Below are 27,294 nucleotides of genomic sequence, written 5' to 3'. Positions count from 1 at the left end.
ACATCCAGTGAGGTAAATGCAGTGTCCCTCTCATCAGTTTGCAAACTGCAAGTTTGAAGTGTCTAAAAATGTGTGCCCTAAATTCTGAAAGATCTGAAACTCAGGAATTCCTTGCCAACCTAGGGTGGCTCTATTATAAGGAGAGTATCTACAGATTGCCAAGTGGTGATATTTATATCCCCTCACAACAACTTGCATTAAATAGGTGCAATCATTAACAATAAATATTAAACTGAATTTTAGGACACTGGTAACCATCGTGCAATCAACAAATGCACACATTTAGGGCCATGTTCTGGGACTCTTGTCAAGGAGATGGCGCAATGTGGCGAAAAGAGCACTGGCTGAGATTCAGGAAGATGGTATTCTGAATCCCACTCTCGCTCAGTCATGAAGGAGGTCTTGGGCCATGGGCAACTCTTCCCAACAATTATTAAGCCCCACCTTCATTGTAAAATATGGTGAAGTCACATTCTTAAGTATTATCAAAAGAAAGGCAAAAGTCAAGTATCATCAAAACCACCTGAAAAATTCTTGAGAAAGGTATGATACTGGAGTCACACGTCATCTCTTACTAAGTCAAATATTGCCAATTCCCCCCAATTTGGACAGAATTGCTATTGACGCAACTAACATCAGATGAAGTAGTTGGCTTGTATTCAGGAACCACGTTGTAACAAAAAAAGCATACTTTCTCTTTAAACCCTGAAAACACATTCAGTGAAGTGAGATGCTTCCCCAGAGTCACATGGTCCTGACTGAGGTAACAACGCCAGTGTACATCTCCCATGTCCCCTGATGCTGTTTCTGCACATGCCAAGAGAAGAAAATGATATCTCATCCCTACTTACCTCAAAAGCATCTTCTGAGGTTAACTGTGGAAACATGTCACAGCAAACTTCACCAAGTCCAAGTCAATGAAGTAAAATTTCCAAAATCAATTTATCACATCAACATTCAGTTTGATGCAGCCAACATTTACAATAATGTAGTATCAATACATATGATAGAATCCCAGGGCTCAATGTTCTTTGAAGAATCCAGTACAATTCCTTACCCAAAGCAGAGTCCCATCAACCACAAAGGAAAGAGTGGCACAGAGACAGGGAGCTCACTTTTCAACAAGGTGACCTATTCTGTGTTGCACTTAGACATTTTTCGTTCAATGACTTAAAAGTCTGCTTTTGTAGAACTTTCACTGACTGAAAGCCACACAAAAGAAGCATTCTTGCATGTGACAGCACTTCAGATATTCTGGGATAGCAATCATGGGTACCAAAAGCTCTCCTTCACCCTCCCACACACCTATCCTTACATATACAAACTTTACCAGTGTCCCCTTACAGTGTGGGTACGAGAGCCAGGCCCGCCTCTGTGAGGTTCCTCTAAGAGAAAAACTCATTTTTGGAATGGCTTGAAATATCTTAGAATAATGGCTACAAATGCAGAGTAAACACATTATAGTGCTACAGATTAAAGATCCCGTTCTTAAATGAACTTTTCAGATGTGTCCATTTTATTGATACAGAACATGGACAGAAAAGAATGAAAAAAAAATTCACCACCTTCAATCCACAAAAAATAATCCTACAATCTAAAGCTGTCCATTACTTAAATATTGAAATGGTTCCAAGGTTTGTGCTTATCCCTCCATGTACGCCATCTCTGGAATTCACTTTTCAAGGATCCAGCCTAAGCAGAATCGAAACACTGGGATTTATTTATGTTTTCTCCTGCCCAGAGATCATGGAGAATGTCACCGTTACTTTTCAAGAACATTATGACCTGGTGAATCCATCAACCTTAACACGAATAAGTAGAAGAACAGACTAAGGTCATCTCCCTAAAAGCTCTAACAACTCCTAAACAAATGGCACCCTCTCGATTTTCCTAATTCCATGGTTCTTAAAAGACCAAATGGCTGAGTAATCTCCCAATGATATACAGTACTTCTCTCTGTTATCTATTGTAATCGCTCTTGGGTCTTGCGATGACTGAGATGTATAGCCTATATAAGCTGGGATATACACTGTGAAATCTGTTCATGGTTTTTGCTAAGAGTTGCCAAGTTTAAAAATAGAGTGTAGGAAAATTACTCATAGTGTGGAGGAAGATGGGAGAAAAGTACCAAATGGGCTTTTAGTGAGGCCTTCTCAGTGTGAACATACGTAAAAAGAACTTTTTGATATAGGCATTGTGATCAACAAAAACAATCAAGCTTAGTTTTTAAGAAAGCTTATAGGTACAAGATCATGGTGATTATATGTGCAGTGAACAGTTTATTCACTAAAAACTATTTTGTTCACTGTTAATGGACCAGTACACTTGGGTCCCCAGAAACATTTCAACTAGACAAAACATACCAACACATTAGTCATAAATATAGCTTTATTATTATAATATTTCGTAATCTAAAAACTTTTTCTTTTCAATTCTGGGAAAAGAACATTCCAACTTACATACAACTGATCTACCCTGCAGAATACTGGAAAACAGTGTCTAAGCAACCTGAAATTAGCATTTGAGAATCCATAACTTTGGGAAGAAAGAATGAAAGACTAGTTCAAAGAAAAATTTCTTCCTTACAAAACAAATCATAAAAATTAGATCCATTCTTCAGTTTAACCTTGAACATGTTTTCCCAGAAACTTTGGTAATTTCTTCAAAAATCAACTCGCAGGTTGACTGCCCATGTGGACAAAAAATATATATATTTAAAAATAAGACCCCAGCTGGACACAGTACATGGCTTGGGCCATGGTATGTAGGTGGAATATCCCTTGGAGTGAGCCAGCTCCCATGTTTCAACAGCAAATTTATGTCTCTAAGGAAGCACAACATCTATAATGCATTTCATTGTATGAAGGTCAGAATTTAGTTGGAATTAAAAAGAATTTTTTAATATAATAAATCTTAAAATCACCTGTCTTATGTAATGTACATACAGTAGATATGACATTATGGTGCTTTCTGGAGATCACAGAGTACCACTGTCAAAGAGCGCTGCCATGCCCTCTAGGCATATTAAATAAAAATCGAAAATGTAGGTCACATTAAATAAACAAAACCAAATCTGGCTATACTACCTTTAAAAACAAGTTGTTGTCATTGCACACACGTGTTACGGGACAAAGGGCATGCAATACAACAAGTCAGTTTTTTAGTATGTAAAAGGCTAGAGTGCAATCATGGTATAAACACCAATAATAAATAACTTTGGAGGAGATTAATTCTCCAAATAAACAATAATTATAACATTACAATTTTTACAGTGTTAGCCTAAACAGTGATATTCACTTCACAGCAATGTTTTTTCCCCACTTGATAGTTGCCTGTATATCATACGAATGGCCCACCCCCGTGAGCCAGATGTCAAAGTGAAGGTTCAAAAATCAACATTTTCACTATGATAGGTTCAAAATGTTTGTATAATGATAAGTTACACTTTTCAATTTATTGGAATTTTAAGTAACTGCTTTATACCTATTTTTAATGCATTGCTAATCTGATGCTTATTGTAATAACAATCATTCTACTAATGTTAATTAGGTTACAATTTTAATTTTTAAAAGAAGAGAATTCAACTTACATGAACTAATGTATATAGTTTAAAAACCACCCACCACAAACACACACCTTTTGCATGAGTATTTAAAAATAAATTATTAATATACTTGACATATATATTTTGTTTTATATATATATATATGTATATATTTGTGGACATAACTACTCTTTTCTTCCAGAAGGATGTCAGCACTTGTAAACTCTGCAGAAGACCTGATGATATTGTTAACGTTAAAAAAAAAAAAAAAAAGGAACATGGAAATTCATTCTTGAGGGAAATCATAAAGCAGAAGGTTCTTAACAGATGGTTCCTTGTGGAAACAAAGGCTATTTTAGGGAGGGAAGAGGGACAGTCTCAGACTGTGGATCCCACGTGCACTGTTTGTTTCAGAAACTACTTTAAAAAGCAGTGTTCAGTGAACACTTCCAATACCTGGTTGAAAGGTAAGGACGTATATTTAGTCATCAAAGGGCACAGAGGCAGCAGGAGGTGAAGAGTGAGGCCAGCAAGGAGACAAGTCACGCCTGCAGCTCACAGAGGCTGCCCACACGACCAAGGAAATAGGTCTCGGGAAAGGCTGAGTAACATCAGCAGTGTCCCAGGCTGGCTCTCAATGCACTACACGTGCCATCTGCTGGCATTCCAACCTTCAGACCCTGAACTGGTGACGGATGCTGATCAAAGGGTTTTACAGTTTTAATCGGCTTTTCGGCCCCAACCACAGGCAATAATAACGGCTATGAAGACAGAGGCTGTGGCTTGGTCTTAGGGTGCAGAATACGCAGCCAAAGAAGAAAGCAGAGGCTCCCCCAAATCTGAATAAACATGCTTCCAGAGAAACAACAAACCTGAATCGAACAAAGTAGAAATGAGAACTGAAGTCTAACTGAACGAGTCCCTGAAGCAACCCAAACACTGAAATCTTGATTAACCAGAATACTTGGTTTGTGTGGCCTTGGGTCCTAGGTTTAATCACCCCTGCACAGAACCCCAGGTACAGAAATTACTGGAGAGTGGTCTAATTATTTTACAAGTTGGAGCTTTTACTAACATTTTGGAATAAAACTGCTTTCTTTTTTTTTTTTTTCAATTCTTTCTGTAATCTGCCTCTTGCTTCTAAAAGGGGCCTATAATAAAACTCTGGTTCCCCGAGATTCCCGTTTGTCAAATTCTGGTTAATCCAGGTGCTTGTATGGACACAAAATAAATATGTTATGCCCTTCTTTTTCCCAATGTGTCTTACTATGGGATGTACCCAAAAGGGCATTATTGTTGGCCCCTAGAACAACATTCCACAAAGTCCAGCAATGGTGGTCCAGGGCCACCCCCCTTTCAGATGATGTTCACAATTGCTGTGGGCTTTTTTTTGGCCACCTTGGGCCTGATGTTGCCTTTTCGGCAAAACCCCAGAGGCTCCCCTTTCTTCGATGGTCTGCAGAGTTCTCGTGGGGACTCAGCCTGTTCGTGAATGGACTTAGCGGGCTGCATGCTGGCTCTGTCATCCTTGGCTTTTTTCAGGTAGCTCCTTCCCTTTGGATGAAAATGGATCTTGAGATCAGCGTGGTTACACACAGAATGTGGGTGCCCTCGACTTCTACAGATGGTCGCACAGAGGGAAATGAGCAGAAAGAAAGATTTTGTTTAGAACCTTTAAAGAAAAAACCCATCTCTGGCACAATCACTCCTGCATGCTAGAGTGGCAGTAATGCCACCAGTTAAGTCAAATATAAATTGGTATTTTTCCTTCAAAAATTCCTCTGGCCTTCACGAAACGACCTCATGATGTCAAATTCCCAGGGAGATCTTGCTAGCTCTATTCACCAGTAATAAGACTGAGACATAGAAAATTTAAGTGACTATCTAGGATAAAACATACACAGCTGGTCTCTGGAAAAGTTGGGACCAGAATCCATAGCCCTGGACTCTTTAAGTGACTGTATATAGTAGTAGCATAGCAATTACAAAGTATATGAATCATAGTATAAATTTACACATCTGTTTATATTATAGATATCTAATGTAGCACACACACATTAATAGCACTGTAGAGCTATTATGACTATAACTGTACTTCAATAAGAGAAAGTTACACTACAGAATACTGTAAAAGTACTCCAGTAATACTATCATACTGCCATATGGCATTTGCTATAAGGCTATCAGCATCGTTAAAAATCATATCCACAATTTACAAAATTAGGTACACGGGCAGGTACATTTTCACTTAAGACTTCTAAGTCCACTTATAATATAGATACCATATAAAACGTAACAGGAAAATACATTATGCAAACATTATCAAATGGCCCAAGTATAAAAAGATATACATACAGGCATTTGGGTTTCCTATTTGAGGACATATCTGTAAGCTGAAGGAAAACAAATAAGAAGAAACATTACTTCGCTTGAACATTGGAACTGACTTTAAAAATCTTTCTCGCTTCTATTTTTAAGAAATTGTTCCCATTAAGGAAGCCAGTAACTGCTATGGGTAACACGGCCCATGGCACCTGCTATCCCAGCACTGAACGAGAACGTCTCGTCTCGTGTTCAGCCTCAGCTGACTCTGGGAGCCTCTGTGCTCCCGGTTCTGAGATTTCCAAGAAGCCATTATCAGTAGATCTAAGAAATTTCAAAACGTTGAAGAGTCCTCTAATACAGCAACATTTGAAGAAACATGTTTTATAAAACTAGAATGATATGCCATTATTTCCTGATTAATTCAGGCTGCATGTGCAGCTAATTTACCACAGCTGTGGTTGGTCACAGTGTATCAACTAAAGGGAAAATTGGCATAAAATGTTTATTGCCTAAAATACATCATTTCTAAAGTGAGAGCATATGAAGACCAACTCCACAACTGTCCCTGAGGCCATCTATCACTGAGATTATTTTCCACTGCCCATAAAATATGCACTTTTGTGGTTGGGCTCAAATATCATTTGCCAAGCAAATTGATAACTATCATTTTGTGATCCAGATGTCACCATCCACTTTAGAGGCAAACCCAGCGTATTCCCAACCTTCAATTCCTGATCTCCCTGGGGTAGCCTTCACTCAAAGTAGTGGTGTCATATCAGCAGGCAGACAAACAGAAGAAGAGGAGGACAAAGAAAATATGTAGTAAGGGCCATCTTGGTGTTGGGGCCCAGTATGGCCAACACACGAGTCCCTACTGTATTCAAATAATCAGAGAAACTAAGTTCAGCATAGCAGGGTCACTACCCTGGGTCATCTGTTTGCAGCTTGAGCTTTAGTCAGAAGCAAATCAGAAAGCAGCTTTTTCTTTAATTTTTAAAAAAATGTTTATTTACTTTTGAGAGAGAGAGAGAGAGAGAGAGAGAGAGAGCATGAGCAGGGGAGGGGCATAGAGAGAGGGAGGCACAGAATCTGAAGCAGTTTCAGGCTCTGAGTTGTCAGCACAGAGCCTGATGCAGAGCTCGAACCCACGAGCTGCAAGATCATGACCTGAGCCGAAGTTGGATGCTTAACCAACAGCCACCCAGCACCCCAGAAAGCAGCTCTCTTAAACCTTTGAGGGTCATGTGCCCAGCAGGGCAAGATGGGATTCTTGGCATCTGCCTTCTGATTCAGTCAAAAGTAAGCTTTATGGTTGACCCTGCTCACACTGGCTGGATTCAACACGAGATTAATCAATGTGTACAGAAAAAGGCACCTTGCCTGCATGAGGGTTGTGAGGTTCTGCAATATACAAAGAAGACAGGACAGACGGCTCAGGCAAACACCAGGCTGGCAGCTTCTGCGAACCACAGCAGTATGAGCCGTGGCCCCACAGCCACCAGTAAGGGCTTCTCAGCCCGGCTCCTTGGATAGACATTAGTATATGCGTAAACCGTAAAAACAAACAAAAACGTGTAGGGTTTTTCTTCCTCTAAATTGCCACCTACTTTGGGGCACCTGGGTGGCTCAATGGGTTAGGCATCTGACTTAATTTCAGCTCAGGTCACGATCTCACAGATTTGTGGGTTCAGTCTCTGCATCAGGCTCTGTGCACTGGCAGTGCAAAGCCTGCTTGGGATTCTCTCTCTCGCTCTCTGCCCCTCCCCTACTCACGCTGTCTCGGTCTCTCTCAAAAAACAAACTTTAAAATAAATAAAGCGCCTCCTACTTTTTAAAATTATTCTTAAGGCATAACAAATTTTTTTCACTTTACTATATCTATGTATGTAAGCATATAGTTTGATGATATGTTGTATATGTATATGTAATACTCTGGGATTTTATGTAAAACTGTGTGTGTGTGTTTACATACACATACATACTTCCCTCCCTGAGGAAAAGGCGAACAATGTTATCAAATGTTCAAAGAGGTCCCTGACTTCCAAAACGTTTTAAGAACCAAAACCTTGGTGCCTATGAATGTCACTGATGGACCCTGCTGGGACCTCAGGAAATTAAAAGAATTTACTGCATATTACATAAAGGGAAATGCACAAGTGTGGGTGCCGATGAGCCATAAGCCTCACACATACGCATATGTACAGGTACCGTAACTTGTGCATGTCGGTACATCACCCACTGGATAAAATACGGACTACATAACCACAATTAACCCTCAAAACAACCTTATGAGACAAGCATTGGCATCCCCCTTTCACAGATGTAGAAAACAAGGCCAAAAAGTGATGCAGCTGGTTTGAAGCCTCAATCTTTACCAGTGTTAGAGCTGGGCTTCAAACCCACGTGAGCACATTCCAAGTCCAAACAAGACTTCACTCGGTTCAGCCTTCTCAAAGAGTATGTGTTTGTGTAAAAGTGTGCAGTTTGTACACAGAAGTTACGTGGAATCCATAGCTGGGCTGGAATTTCTCCAGTGATCCTATAGATCATGGGGCCTCGGGTGGAGGCAGGGCCGTTATCACAGTCCCCACAGAACCTCACATGCTCTCCTCCCTGTGAACACAAGAGGCCACTGTTCTTTCTGGCCGTACAGCTGCAGGCAGACAGAAACGCTCTTCCTCCTTAACCCACCTCACTGTCTCTGTTTTCTCCCCGTCCAACTATTTTGCCTTCTTTTTGTTTAAGAAGAGGCGAGTTTGGGGATGGGGATCGAGAGAGTCCTTAAGGAAGGTTCCAGGTTGGAAAAATATAAATAAATTTGTACTGAGAGCCAATCTATGTACTTCTAAAACTCAAACATGGTGTATCGCGTTGTTTTGGGTTAGAGAAACTGGACACCCAGCTCTCCTCCAACCTCCGCTTGGTGTAAATAGCAGCACTGCAAACTGAACTGTTCGGGCCAAAACGTTAGATTCATTCTTGATTCCTCCCTTTCCCTCACCTGCTAAAAAAGTAATCCTTCAGCAAGGCCAACTGGTTTGGTCAATTCTATTCCCACGATACACCCCATACCTGCCATTTCTCTCCATCTCTGCTCTCACCAAGCTACCATCTGCCACACAACAGCCTTCTAACCTGTCTCCCAGTCCTGCACCTATCTGTTCCCCCACCCCGCAGCCAGAGCGATTGTGCTAAAACAGCTCACCTCCTGCTCACAACTATCCAATCAACGGCTTCTCTCTGTTCTAGAATGGGTCCAAACTCCTTATGTGACCCAGAAACCCCGGCATGATCTGGATCCTTCTTGAATCTCTGACTTCAACTCTTCTCACGCAAACATGCCAAACTTGTTCCCTTCTAAGCCACTTCCCAGTGTGCACAGAGCTGCCTTCTGTTATTCAGGTCACAGTCTAAATGTGGCCTCCCGTGCAGGGCTGTTCCTGACCGAAAGGACCACTCAGACACATCATCTTACTTTTTCCTTTAAAGGGGCTGTCACCGCAGGAAACCATCTTTGTTGCATGTTTACTTGTTTCGATGCCGTCGCCTTCCTCACGAGAGCAGGAACCTCACCTACCTCATTCACCCAGTTTCCTCAGCACCCAGAAAGAGCTGTGTCCCCAATAAACATGTATTAAATGGATGGAGGCTAGTCCTAATTTAGCAACCTACTGGAAATAAATGCAACACTTAAAATAAGATTATCCAAGCTGTTTCATGACCTTCCATTTGGGCAGTTCTGTGTGTGTTTTTGGCAGATGGGGTATTAGGTCACTTTAGGTCTAATTCAACAGCATTTTTCAGAGCATAAAGACAAAGGATCTGAGTAAGCATGTTACATCTTTAGAAATCAGCCAGGTGAAAAAGGAACACAAATGCTCAAGGGAATTAAGGGGAAAACACAGAGGCTGAAAACATTATTTCAGAAAAGGCACTAACTGGGGTGGCATGCCAGGCTGTCATGAGCTGAGGTGTGGAGGGAATGAGTCAGAATGTTCTGCTCCCTCCCAGGGTGCACTGGGGCAAGGAGCTCTCCTGGGTGGGGCTGAGGCTCCAGAAGCCTGGGCTGGTCAGTGCTTTGTACCTTTGTACCCACTAAGGTGGGCCAAGTAAGTCAATAAAGCTATGATTCAGAGCTTTTCCTGCCAAAAGCATCCAAGTTCCTCTGTGTGTGTACAACAACCACAGGAACCCTGGGAGGCCAGACTTAGCATGTGCCTTACATCAAAGACACTGTTCCTAATTTCACAGGTGCATGTATAGTGTTAAGATGACATAGATGAAAGGAAAAGGGAGAAACGGTCTGAAGGACCGAAGACTGAACTGTGATGCGGTGCATTATGGTCCAACGCAGAGTTGAGAGGAATTCCATGAAAACAGGGAAAGTACTCAATCCTTTCAGAAACAAAGCACCTCATTCTTGGTCTTCTCAGGGCGATGTGTCCTCCCCACGGGAGTCCCACAGTCCACCTCACTGTGGCCTGACCATGTCCTACTCACAGTCAGTGCTCACTTCTATCTTCCCCACTATCATCTTAACTGCATTTTACTTTCTTTCCATTAGTCAATTCTTCCTTAGGTAGATCAAGTCTGATGAAGGCAGATCATGCCATGTTTAGGACACAGAAGGCATAAACACAACTATGTATCAAGTTCCTGCTGTGTTTGTATATATATGTATGCATACAAACGTGTGCCTGTAGATCTACATATTTATGTGTCATATGTGTGTGTTGTGTGTGTACAGGCAGGCACACACGCACATAACTTCATATATACATAGCTGACTAGAGCCGCGGAGATGCTGTCCAACTTGTGACTATGTGGTGCCACTGTGATGAAAATAATGACTAGCAATGCCTTTGAAAAGATGTTTAATTTTCAAAGTGGAAAAATAAGCAGAGGAAAGTGAGCACAGAAATACAAGTAAGAGAGAGAACTATTCGGTTTCCTCTCTTCCTCCTTGCCTTCCATTGTTTTCTCTCTTTCTTTAAGATCCTCTTGGCTTAGTATAGTAAAATTTTACACATTTCTTAGCTCTGGGTTAATTATAAGCCTAAATAGTCAAGCTGTTAATGCTACACTTTTATTTTAGAATTCTTAACCACCAAAGTCAGGTGATGATCAGAGAATTTAAGAGGCGCAAGACCCTAGCGAGCATCTAGTCCAACTGCTTCATTTTAGTTTAGTTTGTTATTAACTTTTTTAATGTTTATTTATTTTTGAGAGAGACAGAGACAGATAGACACAGATGTGAGTGGAGGAGAGGCAGAGAGAGAGGAAGACACAGAATCTGAAGCAGGCAAAAGGCTCTGAGCTGTCAGCACAGAGCCCAACATGGGGCTCGAACCCATGAACTATGAGATCATGACCTGAGCCAAAGTTGGACACTTAACTGACTGAGCCACCCAGGCACCCCCAACTGCTTCATTTTATAGAAGAATTACAGGTCCAGGAAGACAAATGGTCTCGTTTAGTCAGGAGAGGGGAGCTAATGATCTGGAAGCCAGGCCTTTTCACCTCACATGTGAGCTCCGTGACCTCATGCTGCACTCCCTCCCGATAGAGGGCAGGATGGGAAAAAGGCAGGAAAGGGTTCAGTGTGTCCTTCCAGCCACAATGAGTTATGACTGGACTCTACAGAGGAGGGAAGTATAGGCTCCCTCTCAGACCACAGACACCAACAGGAAAATAATTAACACGCACATGGCTGCAACTGCTTTGATTACAGTAACTGAAATCTCACAGAAGTAACAAACTTACTTCTTTCCAGTCTATTTTTGTTCCTGACCGGAAACTTCTAGAGCCCCCATTGTTTTACTGCTCTAAGGCTGAGTGTACATTACAGTAAGACGGCAGAAGGTTTCTTCACTTCTTCCTTCCTCTCTCCCTTTTTCTCCTGTTGTCTGTCTCTCCCTCTTGCCTTCTTTTTCCACCTGCTTTTCATCTCATTCCTTCTTTTTTAATTTAACATGTTTCCTTTTACTCTTGGCTTCCAGAATGCTCAAACTAAACTTTTTAATCAGCCAATAGCAACTTTTCCAACATTCTGGTTAGCATAAATGTTTCCTATTTTTCCTCTCCTGACATGGACAGTCCACATGTAGGGAAGTGAAGAATCATTTTTAAATCTTTTGGGAAGGGGGTAAGCATAAATAAGGTTGAACAGATCATGAAAATAGTATAAGTAAACCACTCTGGGGTTTCGAAAATCCTTTCTTTGGCTTTTGTTGCTTATAAGAAAAAAAAACTGTTTGGAGGGCGAATCTGCCCAACCATCTCCCTCATCTGGAGCACGGGTGTTGTATCTCCTCCCACCCCCAAAGAGACCAGAGAATCTTGATCAAGCCCCTGAGGAGAATCTGGACCTTCAGCCGTATGCACGGTTCTCATCTGGGCTCTGGGGGTCTCTTAAGTCCCTGAAACGATACGTAAACTTGTATGCAGAAATCTATTATAGAACTGTCACTTGTGAAATTTTCTAAGACCTTTTCAAAATCTACTTAAAGAATGTTTCAACTATAGAGACTATCGGAAGGTGGTGTCCTTCCTGTTAAAGAAAAAAGAGGTACGTGGCTAGATCCCACTATTACTTAAAAAGGCCAAAGCTTTCTTAAGATTCTCTTGAAGAGCTCCAAAATGGGACAATACTTTCCAATCTACTTGATCGCCCAGGTTGACACGGATGATCTGCTTGGACACTTCCAACTCTGTTACTCTATAATATACAACTATTCCTGCCTGTTTATCTTGGTGTGGAGTCGCAGGCTGAAGACAACTGTGCGTCCCAGATCTCATCTTGGATCCCCTGGTGTCACTTCGTAACACAGGCATGGCTGGTGCAGGGCTTTCAAATGATGCCTAGAAGGTTCCTGTAAGTCATTCTCCAGCTCCCTCTTCCTCTGTCCTGGACCCAGTCTCGCCATATCCAAGGACCACAGCTTGGTGGCTGGACCTGTGTGACTTACCATGTGCTCACCAATGTCCCGGCAGAGGCCAGCGGCCTGCTGGCTTTGGTAGTACTCTAACTGCTTTTCTGCCACTTCTACCCGTTGCAGCAGATTCTCAATAAAGTCCTGGAGCCGAGCTTTCCCTTGAACCTCCTTCTCAGCTGCTGCTTCCAGGAAATGGTTGAATGTAACAACTTCTCTGCAAGGCAAAAATGTCAGAACACAGAGCGGAGAAATGAGACAGGAATTCATTCACTCAGCACATATTTATTGAGTGCTTACTATGCGTCAGGTACTGCCCTTGGCAGTATGCTCACGGCCATGACAAGAGATAATGCTACGTTTCTGTGGTTACGTTTAGAGATTACATTTTAGTAGAAAGAGACAGTCATTATAAAATATACAAATCAATACATATGTCGGGTGGTGGTAAGTGCTAGGGAGAAAACAGGGACACTGGACGCAAAGGGACAGAAAGTAACAGAGGGAGGGAGAGTGTGAGTGAGATTTTAGAAAGCAGAGTCAGGGACGACCTGGATGGGGATACATTTGGACAGATACCTGAAGGAAGCAAGGAATAAGACAGGCAGATATCCAGGGACAGCAAGCCAGGCCTTGGATGGAAACATGCAGACAGGACTGAGGTACAGCAAGGAGGCCTGTGTGGCTGGAGCACAGGGAGGAAGGGGGAGGACAGGCAAAGTAGGGGCCACCATGAGGACGCTCGATTTTCTTATAAATGACATCAGAAGCCACTGGATGCTTTTGAGAAATGTTCTGACTTACATTTTAAAAGTCTAGCTGTTGGGGGGAGAAAAGAGTACAGAGAGGAAACAAAAGGCCAGGCTGAGCACTTCAGTGTATAAGATGAGTCACCTTGTACCAACTGTGTGTTTCAGCTAAAAGTGAAACAGTCCAAGACATGCCATCCCCAGGCAGATGCAAGGACCGCTGGGAAAGCTATTTTAGAGGACACAGGACAATCAATGTGCAGGGTGCCCTTCCCTAAAAAGCTGAGGAAAATACCTAAAACAACATTCCGTTATCCACATAACTGTGATTCACAAATCCAGAAAAAATTTTTTTAATTTACATTCAAGTTAGTTAGCATATAGTGCAATCATGCTTTCAGGAGTAGATTCCAGTGATTTATCCCCTACATATAATACCCAGTGCTCATCCCGACAAGTGTCCTCCTTAATAATGCCCCTTGCCCATTTAGCCCCTCCTGCCACCCACAATCTCTCCAGCAACCCTCAGTTTGTTCTCTGTATTTAAGAGTTTCTTATGTTTTGTCCCCCTCCCTGTTTTTATATTATTTTTGCTTCCCTTCCCTTATGTTCACCTGTTTTGTATCTTATATTCCACATATAAGTGAAGTCATGTGATATTTGTCTTTCTCTGATGAATTTCACTTAGCATAATATACTCTAGTTCCATCCAAAGAAAAATTTTAATAACCTTATTACTACTTTGTATCTTCTTATTTCCAACGCATGTATGAAAACCATACTTTTTTTGATTTATAATAAATCAGTTTTTTATACAAACTCAAACACATCAGAAATGTAAAAGAAACCCCATTATTCTGAAACAATGTAACAATTTGGTAGCCATTCTCATGAGCAACTCTACAAATACACACACACACACACACACACACACACACACACACACACACACACGACCAACAGGTGCTTATTATCACAACTCCATCCAATTTGCTTTACTTAGTGAGAAATTATGAAGATCCCTTCAGCCTTTCCCTTTGTATGCCCTGCCACGCCCACGAGAGGCAATGAATTTCTATAATTTTACTACCTGTTGGATATAGTATTTCCTTTATAGGTCTTCAGAATCTCTCTCGACCTTCAAGGAGTGCCCCCTCATTTTTCTGGTCATGTTCAACTTATGCAGAACCAAGATTCTAAAGACTGATCATCATCCTCCCAGCCTCTTTCATTTTAGGTTAAGAAATCCCACTAAAAAGGATCTAACCTCAGAGTGCCTGGGTGGCTCAGTCCATTCAGGGTCTGAGTCTTGATTTCTGCTCAGGTCATGATCTGTTCATTAGTTGGAGCCCTGCTTGGGATTCTCTCTCTCCCTCTCTTTCTGCTCTCAAAATAAATAAATAAATAAATAAAAAATCTAACCTCATGCAGCTGCTCTAGACAGTTGATGAAATTCATTGTCTTCTCTATACTTTCCACTCAGTGCCATAATTTCTTGAGAGTAGAACTTCAGGTAGGTCTGGCCCAGGAAGTTTTGTAGAAGATCTTTACAAAAGAGCTGGTAGTGGTTTCCAGCTCCTTTATTCTGTACAACTAGTCAGTGACTCACTTTTACAATTAGTTGTGATTTTTTTTCTCACAAATATGTCACACTTGGTCATACTGAAACTTGTCTGACATTTCCTACAGAGTCAAACGTCTCTGTAAAACCTTGGAAATTATATACTTATAAAAATAGAAAAGAGACAGGTTCTAACATGATGCATCAAAGAATTGCTTATTTTAGTAGCCCCTTTTTTTCTTGTTTCCCATCCAGGATCAAATATAAACCCCAATCCCACGATAATTCTATTATCTTTCAGTAGCTAAGAAATATTCACATAAAAGAAATGAGTCCTTTTGGAAAGGAGTTTTCTTCCATCATCAAGTTTCAAGTTTATTTCCAGATGTTTCTGTATGAGGCCTGAACAGAAGATGTGCACTTTCCAAGCTGTTCAGACCACAGACACAAGCCAATTTTCAAGCTCTACCATGGCTCATTCAGCTTTGATCTGCCTCTTAAGTAACCCTAACTAGCAGCAAAATAACAGAAGGTCCATTCAGGTGCTACATCCAGCATGCTACATGCTGTATCCATCACGGCTCCTAGGAATGGCTGAGATGGAGCGCAAAAGTATGGCTAGAAAACACAGCCCAGGAAACGTCTGTTCCTTCCTCTTTCTAACATTAAGGTGCCCATTCGTTCAGAGTCAAGCCCACTGTAGATACTTCATAGGTGATATTTAGGATACCTGAATCATGACACAAGTCTCCAAACTGTACTTTTAGGGAAAGCAACCAAAACCCACAACCCTCTCCACCATCCAAAAGAAAAACACAGAGAATGAGCTAGTGAATTCTTTTTCAATTCATTTTGGTTTATAATATTTACTATATCTATCTCATTACAGAAATATTTTACATTTATTATGGGAAACATAAAAGTTGACCTATTAGAAGATCTAACTCAGCAAGGGGCGAATCAGCTTTTTTGTTCTCTGTTCTAAGCCCATCATTCAATATAATACATGAAACATAATGTTCAATATATATCTGTTGTAATGAATATTTTAAAAGGACAAGGAAGAAACAAAAAATGACCCATAATCCCAACACCTAGAGGTAACTGCTATCAATATCCTTGTATATTTTTTCTAGTCTTTTTTTTCTATGCATATTTACTATTTTGGGGCTCTCAGGCTATAAAGCTTAAAATGTAAAACAGCAATATTTGACAGCTTAATCCCATAGGATTAACATCCCAAAAGCAAGAAAACAAATCTAAGTGCAATATAGTTTGACTGTAGCTGTATTTTTAAATCATGTAATGTTTTGCTACTGGTTCTATTTAAAACTCCTGCAAACTAACATTAATGCTCCTAGTTGATCCTGGAGTGTTATGTTACGTTGTAAAAGAGAAGCATCTTTTTCTAACCTCTCCCTCACCCAATTACCTTGTGCCCTGAAGCTGAGAAGTTAACACCCTTTGTATTTTTCAACCAACCTGGCACCAATACCAACTTAATTTCAGTTTATGAATGTTTCACATCAACTAAAAAAAAGAAAGACAAAGAAAAAGAAAAGACAGTTAAAACAAGTCTGATGATTTAATTTTAAATCAGAGGTTATACAAGACAATGGCTGGAAAAGTTCCTCATACCAAGAATATGTTTGGGTGTCTGTTTTAGATAGAAACAGCAACAAAACCCAGTGGCTAATTATGGTATAGCATGTGTGCACAAGTTCAGATTCCCCTTTCACATCCTGTTCAATCTGGATTAACAATATCCAGAAACACCTCATATTTCCCCAAGGAATCTTGGGAATTTCCTGAATGAAAAAGGAAGAGGCTTAACTATATTGCGTTTGTAGTCTCTTTAATAATTATACCCCAGGGGCGCCTGGGTGGCTCAGTCAGTTAAGCGTCTGACTTCGGCTCAGGTCATGATCTCACCCTCTGTGAGTTCGAGCCCTGCGTCAGGCTCAGAGCCTGGAGCCTGCTTCGGATTCTGTGTCTCGCTCTCTCTCTGCCCCTTCCCTGCTCATACTCTGTCTCTCTCTGTCTCAAAAACAAATAAAAATATTAAAATTTTTTTTTAAAATAATTATACCCCGAACAGTAAAATATCCATTCTAAGTGCAAGGAAGACCAATGGATTTCAATGTAAGGGAGAACAAAATATGCACTAATATGAGTACAGGTTCCATATCTCAAGTATTCTTGAAGAAACTACCAATTGTTGACTTATGGCACAGTATCGAAGCAGAATATCCTCTGTTCTCTGAAAAAGCTATTAAAGTACCCCTCCCTCTTCTTACTACAGACACACAAGAGGATGGATTTCCTTTATCTACTCCAACCAAACAACAAATTTGCAACAGACTAAATGCATACGGAACAAGGTCCAGCTGCCTTCTATTTAAGCCAGATATTAAAAATATTTGCAAAACTCATAAAACCAAGCTGCTCTCTTTGCCAAATTGTTTTTGGAAAATAGTTGTTTTTCATAGAAATATGTTATTTATGTTAACCAGTAATGGGTTTTTTTATTGCTACTTTTAAATAATGTCTTTTTAAATTTGTAAGTTTTAAGTTCTAATAAAGGAAATATTGATAGATAAAACTCACACAAACAAAAACTTTTGAAGGTCCTCAGATATTTTTTTTTAGCAGTATAAGGAGAAGTTGTGTCAAAAAGTTTGAGAAGTGCTGTCAGGCTTTGTACATGTGATCCTGAACCTCAGAACTCGGGTGAGGGTGGGCAACGAGGGCTAGAACACTAGTAAGATGTAGTCACAGACCATACACTTATTTATTTCACTATTCAGTAATTCAACCAGCATTTATTGAATGTTAACACGTACCGGGCTTAGTGGTGAGGCACTCATGAACCCATGGCTGTCTTCACAAAGCTTACTGCCTAACCCAGGGGTCAGCCCATTTTTCTGCAAAGGACCAGGGAGTAAATATTTTACGTTCTGCAGCCCATATGGTCTCTGTCACAATTACTCAACTCCACCTAGCACAAAAAATACATAAAGACTGTATAACAATAAAACTTTATTTTTAGACACCGAAGTTTGAATTTCATATAATTTCCATATGTCATGAATTATTCTATTTCTTTTCAATTTTTTTCAAATTAAAAATTCTTAGCTCACAAGCTCCTCAAAAACAGCTAGCAGGCTGGGTCAGGCTGGTGGTATACTAACCCTTGATATGGTGGGAGAAGCAAACATTATAAATTTTTTTTTTATGTGTATTTATTTTTGAGAAAGAGAGAGCACGAGCAGGGGAGGGGCAGAGAGAAAGGGAGACACAAAATCTGAAGCAGATTAGCTTCAGCTATTAGCACAGAGCCCAACATGGGGCTTGAACTCATGAACCATGAGATCATGACCTGAGCCGAAGTCAAAAGCTTAACCGATTGAGCCACCCAGGCGCCCTGGGAGAAGCAAACAAATACTAAAATAAATATGTAATTACAAAGCTGAGCGGAATAACCAAGAAAAAGAATAATATGATGCCATCAGAGAGAAGAAGAAGAAGAGACTTGTGTGGTTTTATTTTAGGTTCTTAAACCCTGTGACTTAGAACAGTGAGAAGGCTGGAAGGCCAGATGGGAGAGAAGATAAAGGCAAACCTGAGTGAAATCCAGTCAAGCTGTGGATACAAACCAGCTTCAGGGAAACTAGCAGACTCTAGGCCACTTACAGGCCCATTGCTGGCTTCTCATATACATATTTTTTAAAAAGTTAAATATAGGGCACCTGGGTGTCTCAGTTTGTTGAGCGTCCCACTCTGGTTTCGTCTTAGGTCATGATCTCACGGTTTATGGGATTGAGCTCCCCACTGGACTCTGAGCTAGCAGCAGGGAGCCTGTTTGGATTCTCTCTCCCCCTGCTCTTCTCCTGCTCACACATGCATGTCTGTGTGCTCTCTCTCTCTCTCTCTCTCGCTCTCTCTCTCAAAAAAAGTTAAATATGATAGGATACAAGGTTTTAGGCTTCAGCAGAAAATACGCTTATTTAAATCACTATTTGATACTAAAGGAAAAAGTATCAGCACGGGATAAGAAACTGGCCTGAAGCTTACTGCAGAATGATTCACAGAGCTAAGCAATCTGTCAGTATCCTGAGATTCAGAAACAAAGAGGCAATGAGTGAAAAAGCCCTTTCAGTGCTATCAAAGCTTTATTTAGAAAAACTATTTGTTCCCTCATGTGCTCATTCATTTACAGGGTGGCCATAAGGTCTGAGACACAGATAATATTTCATTTTTTTTTTCAGATTGAACCCCTCAGTTACTTCTGAGGTGGGTTAAAAGCAAAATAATTCAAAAAAATCAAAGATATACTATCATGTGACAAACCCACTCTAGAAGCAGGTGTAAAGAAGGGCACCTGGGTGGTTCAGTTGGTTAAGCGTCCAACTTGGCTCAGGTCATGATCTTGCAGTCTGTGAGTTCGAGCCCTGCATTGGGCTCTGTGCTGACAGCCCAAAGCCTGGAGCCTGCTGCAGATGCTGTGTCTCTCCCTTTCTCTGCCCCTCCCCCACTCATGCTCTGTCTCTCTCTCAAAAATAAACATCAGAAGCAGATGTAGCGATAGAGGGAAATGTGCATTAATGCACCACAGTGTTCACTGCAATTTTACATAGGCATTGAACCATGCGTTGTTAATAAGAGGCAACACACTGATCACATCATGTATTATAATTTATAGTTATTTCCCTATGTGTCCAGCTTTCATGGCCACCCTGTAGCCTCACGCTCCCCCTGGGCCTCATAAATGCACAGCACCTCCCTCTCTGCTCCAGCACCAGGGAACTCCCTTCATTCAGCCTGTGAACCAGATTCTTATTTCTGAACATGCTGTTCTTCCACTGGGGTCCCTTCCTCTGCGTCTCCCTAGTCCCCACTCTTCAGGAGCCTTCTAACCTCAGGGCTCTCCTGTTAGGAAGCTTTCCCACACATGCCTAGGTGTGGGGTAGGTAACCTGCTGTGTTCTCCTGCTGTGTTCTCCTGCAGAACGCTGCCCCCTATCACACTGCACACTACAGAGAGGGTTAGTCATGCCATTTGTCCCATTCCACTGTGAGATCTGTAAGGTCAGGGACCTTGCCTGCCCTTCCGCTGTGCTACCCCAGTATCGAACATGAGCCCAGCACACAATACGGGTGCAAAAAATTCCTGCTGAATGCACAAAATGTAAAACTACATCTCTAGTTGAAACTCTGTAACTGACAAAAAGATCCTGAGGTTTCTTTTTATCTTTTTCCCAACAAGTACTGGGGCATAAAACCAAAAAGTAATCCACAATACAGGCACCTCCCACAAGGCTGAGGGTGGGATCTAAAATTGATGCCTCTCTTCTATTCTTAAACAACACTTTAAAATCATATTCTCCTCCCAAAGGCAAAGCCCTACCAAGTTATTTAAATTTCATTTTACATTACTGATTTATGAACCTCTTTGGAGGTATGTGAAATGGTAAAAATACCTCTAGCTAAAAATAGTCCAGCTATTGATCACAGAGCCCTTCAGACAGACCGTAATGTCAGCCACGAGGCAAATCCTGAAGCTGGAGTCAACCCCTTTCCAATGCTGGGAGCCTGGCTGCAACCTTGGGAGCTCAGGGTTGGCTCCGATGTACCCCATGGAGCCCCCCACAGGGTGGAATCTGCACCCACAGCCCATCTGAAGTCACGTCATCCCTACTTTTGGTGACCCTTTGCCTCATCTTTCTCCTTCGGCTTCTTTGACTAAACCAAAAGGTATATAGTTCTCATTAAGATCTATCTAAGTAAGTCAAATTACTCTTATTGGTAATAAGTAGGTCAACACTACATTCTAAGCCCCTCAGTCCAGAGAGAGAAAAAAGATGCACTAACGTGAGACACACAGAAAAACTGAATATTTTCCTTGGTCTCCAAATTTTACCATCCATAAAAGGGCATGTTTGACATCTAGCTTTTCCTATATTAGTTTGTAAATCTTCATGGGAAACAGCCTGGAAAGAGAGGACCTCATTTATCTAAACACATTAAAATGTGGAGCAAACAGACCCCTTTCTGTCCCACTGAACCCTACGTGTAACATGATTTTTCCTGGCCTGTTTCCTAGCAATGGATCCATCTGGAGACCAAGTTGTCTACTCACTGCTTTAGCTGATCAAAAATAGGAATGTTGTAATTAAGTGGCAAGAGGGTTTAGCTGTGCAAAGCAAGTTACCAAGTCAAACTTACCTTTACATTTTTTTAATGTTTATTTATTTTTGAGAGAGAGAGAGAGACAGAGCGTGAGTGGGGGAGGAGCAGAGAGAGGGGGAGACACAGAATCCGAAGCAGGCTCCAAGCTCTGAGCTGTCAGCACAGAGCCCGACGTGGGGCTCAAACCCACGAACTGTGAGATCATGACCTGAGCCAAAGTCGGACGCTTAACCGACTGAGCCACCCAGGCACCCCCAAACTTTTAAAAGGCCAGCATCCCATAGCCAGCTTTGGGATAGAAACCTAAATGCACATTACCTGGCGCAGGCTACCCCTGTATGCCTCTTTGATCATATCAAAATGTGTAATTTTACCTCCTGGTCTCTTCCTGCCATGAAAGCAGAAACTGGACTCATTTGGTTTCCTACTGTATGACCTAGAACAGCACCTGGCATTCAGCAGGCACTTAGTGGAAGGTCTGTCTTCTGGCCAACTCCCAGCCGAGAACAGGGCAAATAATGAAGGAAGAAGGGAAAGATTATATCTATCGTAACTTGCAAGGGAGTAGCATGGAAATTAGGTAGAATTACAAAGAGGCCCCTCACCATAATCAAGGGCTGGCAGGGGCACATGCTCCATTTGGACTGGCCTCGGACATCCAGAGAGTCAAGTTAAAAGCCCTTGTGGCAAGTTAAAAGCCCTGGGCTGGTGCTCCAGAAGTTTAATATCATAACCACACTTATGACGCTAGCATTTCCCTATATCCCACCACCTTTGATGCCAGCTGACATTTCCTTTAATCTCATCAGAAAAATACATGATGTCACCATTGCGGCTCTCTCAAAACAGCAAAGAAGCAAGCTCATTCCAAAATGGGCCAGCTTCATTATTACATAAGTCTTGACGCTTTGGGCAAATACCACATTTTCAAAAGTCTGGCTGAGACAGTGAATTAATGGAAAAAAAGCACTCAGCAGAGACACAGGGAATATTGGTTTCAATTTCAGCTCCACCACTAAATTTTTGGTTGAGTCATTCCACGGTGCTGGTCCTTATATTCTGCCTCTATAAAATGAGGGCGTTATCTTGAAGGAGACGAGGAGTACCTTCTAGTTCCAAAATCACATGATCTCCTCAGGGGCCATCTCCAATAGTCTCCCTTCTCCCTGCTATTCCCTTCAATGTCGATCTCCCCTGGTCACCCCGGCCACCGATGCAAATACTCGCCTTCCTTCTCATTCCCCAGTGTGGCCTTGCCACATAAAATGGTTTATCTCTAATGGTTTATCAACTTGAAACCATGGCTTGTATTTAAGCATTTGTTCAAACTACCTTGGGTCTGAACACGGACATGTTCACAGATACGTTTTACTCTTCCCATGAAGAGTGTTAGCCCCTCAGGGGAAAAGAGCATGAATTTCATATTCCTATAGATACCTAGCACAGTGCTGGGCACATCACGGGTACTCAATTAGGACTTTCCAGCCTTATCTGCAGAAGGAGGTACAAGAAAACTTGGGATTACTGTTATTCCACTGATGTCCTCCAAACTTTGGGTGACCAACTCGGCCACGAATCAGCTAGTATCCAAGTTTATCCTTTCTTGTTAAGGGATACCTTACAGCAAGGTTGGCTGGGATTGATTTACCTGATTACGGGCAGTGCTACCCTATAGCTCTGAATACTCCTGAATAAGGAAGTACCTGTTTTCAATAGGACTTTTTAAAGTGGCAGAGACTTTGTGAAGACAAGGCACACCTTTTTGGATGTGCACTCCAGAAACATACAGATACCTCTCTACAGATGTGTAATGAGACTCACCAGCACCAGAGTGTAAGATGCTGCCTATTCAAACAATCTCCTCTGTCATCGAGTATACACAGGACTTCCACAGTCCAAGGGGTTCAGCCTGCAGACGGCTGCAGGGCAGAAGCAGCCCTGGAGTCTTTTATTTCAGTTCAAAAAAAAAGAGGATTTTAAAGTTGAGAAAACAAATCCGTAAGCAGAGGAGCCTCATGTGAAATCCATTAGCAAGAGAGCCTCATGTAGATGTTTGCATTTTTTTAAAACACCATCTGTGTCTCGAAGGGTCCCCAGAGTTTAAGGCGATTTTGAATCGGACGGTAACCGCCTACTTCCTCTCACAAATGAGTCTTGAGAGCTCATTCGGAGGGGGTTAGCAGGGCAGTGCAGTTCCTGGTTAGTTCACGGCCAAATAGGGTCTTCTCATATCTAAAAGGTCACGTCTCCGGTGGAAGGCACAGCTCTGTGAGGGATGGTGAGGAGGGAAGGCACACATCCTAGCCAGGCAAATCCAGTCAAATTAACGCAGTTTCAGCGGTATGGCAGCTGCGCAGCTGGCTTGCATCCCCATTTTGGGGGCAGGGGTGGGCATCAGGGAGGCTGAACACTATAGACTCCGAGGGGGCTGGCCACAGTCACCCTCTCAGACCAAGAGCTCCAGTGTCCTTTATGGAAACAAGACCCTTTCAGAGCTATTTTATGTACAGAAAGAGTGATTATTTGAGGCCTGAATACAGAAACTGATACGACAGACCAAATAAAAGCTTAAAAAAAATGAAGACTTTGTTAATTTTATGTTTAAGAGTGTAAGGCAGTTGCACTGTATTTTCATTTAAAGGTTTTTTTAATGTTATTTTTTTTCCTGATAGTCCAAAATGACCTACTAAAAACCAATTCATAATCTATCTCCAAATATATTCACAAAAATGTGAACAGAGATGTACATACAAGGATGTTAAGGGAGGCATTATTTTTAATACCAGGGAAATGGAACAAAACCGTGTATTCATTAATAGCAAACTGATGAAATCAGCCATGAAGCAGCCACACCACAGAATACCATGCAATAGCCAAAAGGAATGACATAATCCTATATTTAGTGCATGAAAGATGCCTACAACATACTATGTTAAAAGCAAACTCCACACATAAGTGGTAGAACAGTATGTGCCATGATTCCATTTGGGAAAATAATTCTCTCTGCATATAAAGTACAAAGGGCTGTATGTACACAGGAAAGGTCTGGAAGGACATTCACGGAGCTAAACAGTGGCTGTCTCTGGAGGAAGGAGTAGGGTATGCTTGGAGAAGAGGGAGACTTTTAGTACAAGCATTTCCACCCTGTTAAATCTTTTTTTCCAAGTATGGATTACTTTTTCAATTGGTCCTCAGGTGACCACACTGGATTAACATTACTACAACTGATCCATGCATGGCCCACTTTACACCAAGTCAGTTAACCACATATTTTTAATAAGAAAGCACTCTTGAACCCACAACCCAAAATAAAAGTTAGAACCTTGCCAACAACCTAGATCTAACTATCTGATCCTCCCTGCCATCCATCGGCCCAAATCCCACATTCATTTTGACTTGTGTAATTAATAAATAAAACATGACAATAAATATGTGCAGTTAGTTTGTTTTCCTTTTAAATTCACTGCTCGTCAGTCAAACAGAAATACCACAAATGTAATTCTAAGCTTTTCTTTGCACATAGGGGAACCCATCTGCCATTTTTCCAGTGACGCAGTATTAATCACCCTGGTGGCCATAATGGGTATTGGCACTAACTTCCCACCAGGAAACTCCCCACGCCAAGAGAGAAACTTTTTGTTAGAGATCATTTCCCTAAAAGCAAATAAATCAGTGGCTAACTCAAATCTGTCCTCACTCTGTAATTAAAAAAATTTCTAGTTGATCAGAGCAGGCTTTCCCTGTAGGTCAAATGTAGGCATTTAGTGATACTGGGTGATGATCTCTTTAATACACACGGTTTCTTATCCTCTTGCCAAATGAAGGAAGCTTTAATTACTACACTTTAAGAGGCAATGCATGATAGAAGAGTGCCAGTGGGCAAAGAGAGTATGAAATTAAGTCCACCTCTATAATATAATCTAAATTACTTGAAATCTTCCTTCTAGGTTGTCTTAGAGTGCCAATTTGTATGCCCTTTGATTCTACGAATTCTGAACCTCCATTTAAATTTCAATCCAACACTCCGCATTTGGGAAATACACTGCACTGTTATGTATGCTTTTCTAGTTTGAGTGAATGCCATAATTAATAAGGAAATGCTTTCCCAAGTATGATGTTTTTTAAAGTAATAGCTTGTCAACTCTTTGCAAGCAGGCCTGACCTACTCTAGTATCACGTACCATTTTACAAAAAGAAAATTCTCAAACTTAAGTCATGGAAGTCAGTAGTATCAGGAAGTTTCCTCTGGGTTTCCTAATATCTGCTTCTTCCAAATAAAAACTATAATTAAATGGATTCGCAGTTAATTAACACTAGCAGATAATCCAAAATGGCAAAGAAGCCAGAACCACTGGTATTTACAGCATATTTTTACACTTGAGTAAGACAGCATCTCTTGTTCCTGACTCGACTGCATGGAGCCTATCAAGGAGGACTGGCTCCCCTAGGGCCCCTCTCTGCCTTCACGTTCAACTCCCCCCCACTCCCCAGCTGGTGCTGGATCCCACCATGGAGAGAGTGCTACTGCTCTCGCTAAAAATGTTCTGTAGCTTCTAAGGCAAGAAAGAACTAAAAGTATTTTGACTTTCCTGCTGCTGGGCTGCAGACTCTACACAGAGAGGGTATATACTATCAAAAGGCCTTGTGCCTCCCAAGTTCAACTGTATCAGTGAGAAATGCAGCCAAGGTACCTGCAAGTAATAAAAACCAAACCTCGCCTTAGATGTGCTTGTAAGCTGGGGGGAGGTGCCTAGAGCGATGGCACAGCACCACTTACTCTTCCTTCCTGAGCAGTTCCTCCTCAGACTCGGTCAGGCGCTGCCTAAGCGCTGCAATCATCTCCACGGCCACATCCACCTGTCGGTTCAGGGCCCGCTCCCGCCTCTGCACCTCCTGCTTTTTCTGCGTCAGCTGCACAAAGGCTGCCCGAACTTCCAGCAGTTCGGCAGTTTTCTGGGCCAACTCTTTGGTGAGTTTATCGATTCTCTTCTCGATGGTCCTGTCCACGGCCTCGACCATCCGGTTGAATTTTTCTCTGACGTGAGCCTCGAAAGCGGCCTTGGTGTCCGAGGTGGGCAGGCCGGGACTGGCCCGTGGCCCCTCCAGTGAGTCCGCATGCAGGTCCACCGTGGTGTAGGTCTGCACGTAGGACACTGGCCGCTCTGCCACCACCTCGAACGGCTTCCTGTCCTTGGAGTGTTCGTGTGAAATGCTATACAAGTTAACATAGCTCGGTTTCTGCTTCACCACGTTGCCAGTGCTCTGCAATTTTCCCTGTTTCAGGGGTTCTGCGGAAGTGACTAGGTCTGTGTCTTTGAGGGATGGAAAGAGGCTGCATTTTGTCAAGAGGGTTCTTTCCTGGTAGCTGTGACTGAATTCCAGATGGGCCCTCAGCGAAGACAGGCTTCTAAATCTGGTATGGTCTCCACACCTCGGACAGCGGAATGGCAGGCACACAGCAACATTCTCAAAGGACTCCTGCCAGGGGTATCTGCTTTCCTCAAAAGCCTTCTGTTGCATTACTCTTCAAGTCCTGGGCAGGGCCAAATGAAACAGGTAGTTTACATGTCTGTTTAAAAAATGCCTACTGAAATGCCTGTTGCCACCCATGTCCATGAGGGCAGGAACTTTTGGCTTCAAATTACTTTTGCATATAGTATCTTATATTAAAATAAAAACCTGTGATCCGTGGGCCAAATCCAGCCACATTCACTCATTTCTGTATTGTCTAATGCTGCTTTTGCACTAAAGACAAAGGTGAGTGAGGCGTTGAGACAGAGACTATTTTGGTAAAGCCAAAATTACTACTTGACCTTTACAAAAAAAGTTTGCCAACCCCACCCAGGATTAAAAAAAAAAAAAAAAAAAAGGAAAAAAAAGGTGGGTAACATTCTCTTTTAGCAGATATGAAAACTGAAGCAAAGAGGTAAAGTAATTAATTCAAAGCCAAATGGTAAATGACAGATCCAGAAGTGGAATTCAAGTTTCCTGCCCT

At 41.8% G+C, this 27,294-nt stretch overlaps 1 protein-coding gene across 1 annotated transcript; it reads right to left on the bottom strand.

Annotated features, from left to right (window-relative positions):
- Nucleotides 1-2,370: 2,370 nt before the first annotated feature.
- On the bottom strand, nt 2,371-26,819 carry ZNF365 (zinc finger protein 365). The gene is made up of 4 exons (XM_027062088.2): nt 26,077-26,819; nt 12,838-13,018; nt 5,900-5,937; nt 2,371-5,162 (listed from the first exon to the last, which is right to left on the bottom strand). The coding sequence occupies exons 1-4, from the start codon at nt 26,817-26,819 to the stop codon at nt 4,901-4,903; spliced, it is 1,224 nt and encodes a 407-aa protein (XP_026917889.1). The 3' UTR covers nt 2,371-4,900.
- Nucleotides 26,820-27,294: the final 475 nt, after the last annotated feature.

This window comes from Acinonyx jubatus, chromosome D2 (genome assembly GCF_027475565.1).
Source record: "Acinonyx jubatus isolate Ajub_Pintada_27869175 chromosome D2, VMU_Ajub_asm_v1.0, whole genome shotgun sequence".
In the NCBI taxonomy this organism is placed as follows: Eukaryota; Metazoa; Chordata; class Mammalia; order Carnivora; family Felidae; genus Acinonyx; species Acinonyx jubatus.
The sequence above is the reverse complement of the archived record's forward strand: the minus strand, read 5'-3'. Positions and strand labels throughout refer to the sequence as shown.

Coding starts and splice junctions, on each gene's coding strand:
- ZNF365 (XM_027062088.2), bottom strand. CDS start 26,819: ATGCAACAGAAGGCTTTTGAGGAAAGCAGATACCCCTGGCAGGAGTCC. Junction 13,019..26,076: donor GAACTGCTCAGGAAGGAAGA/GTAAGTGGTGCT, acceptor TTTGCCTTGCAG/AGAAGTTGTTACATTCAACC. Junction 5,163..5,899: donor AATAGGAAACCCAAATGCCT/GTATGTATATCT, acceptor GACCATCTGTAG/AAGTCGAGGGCACCCACATT.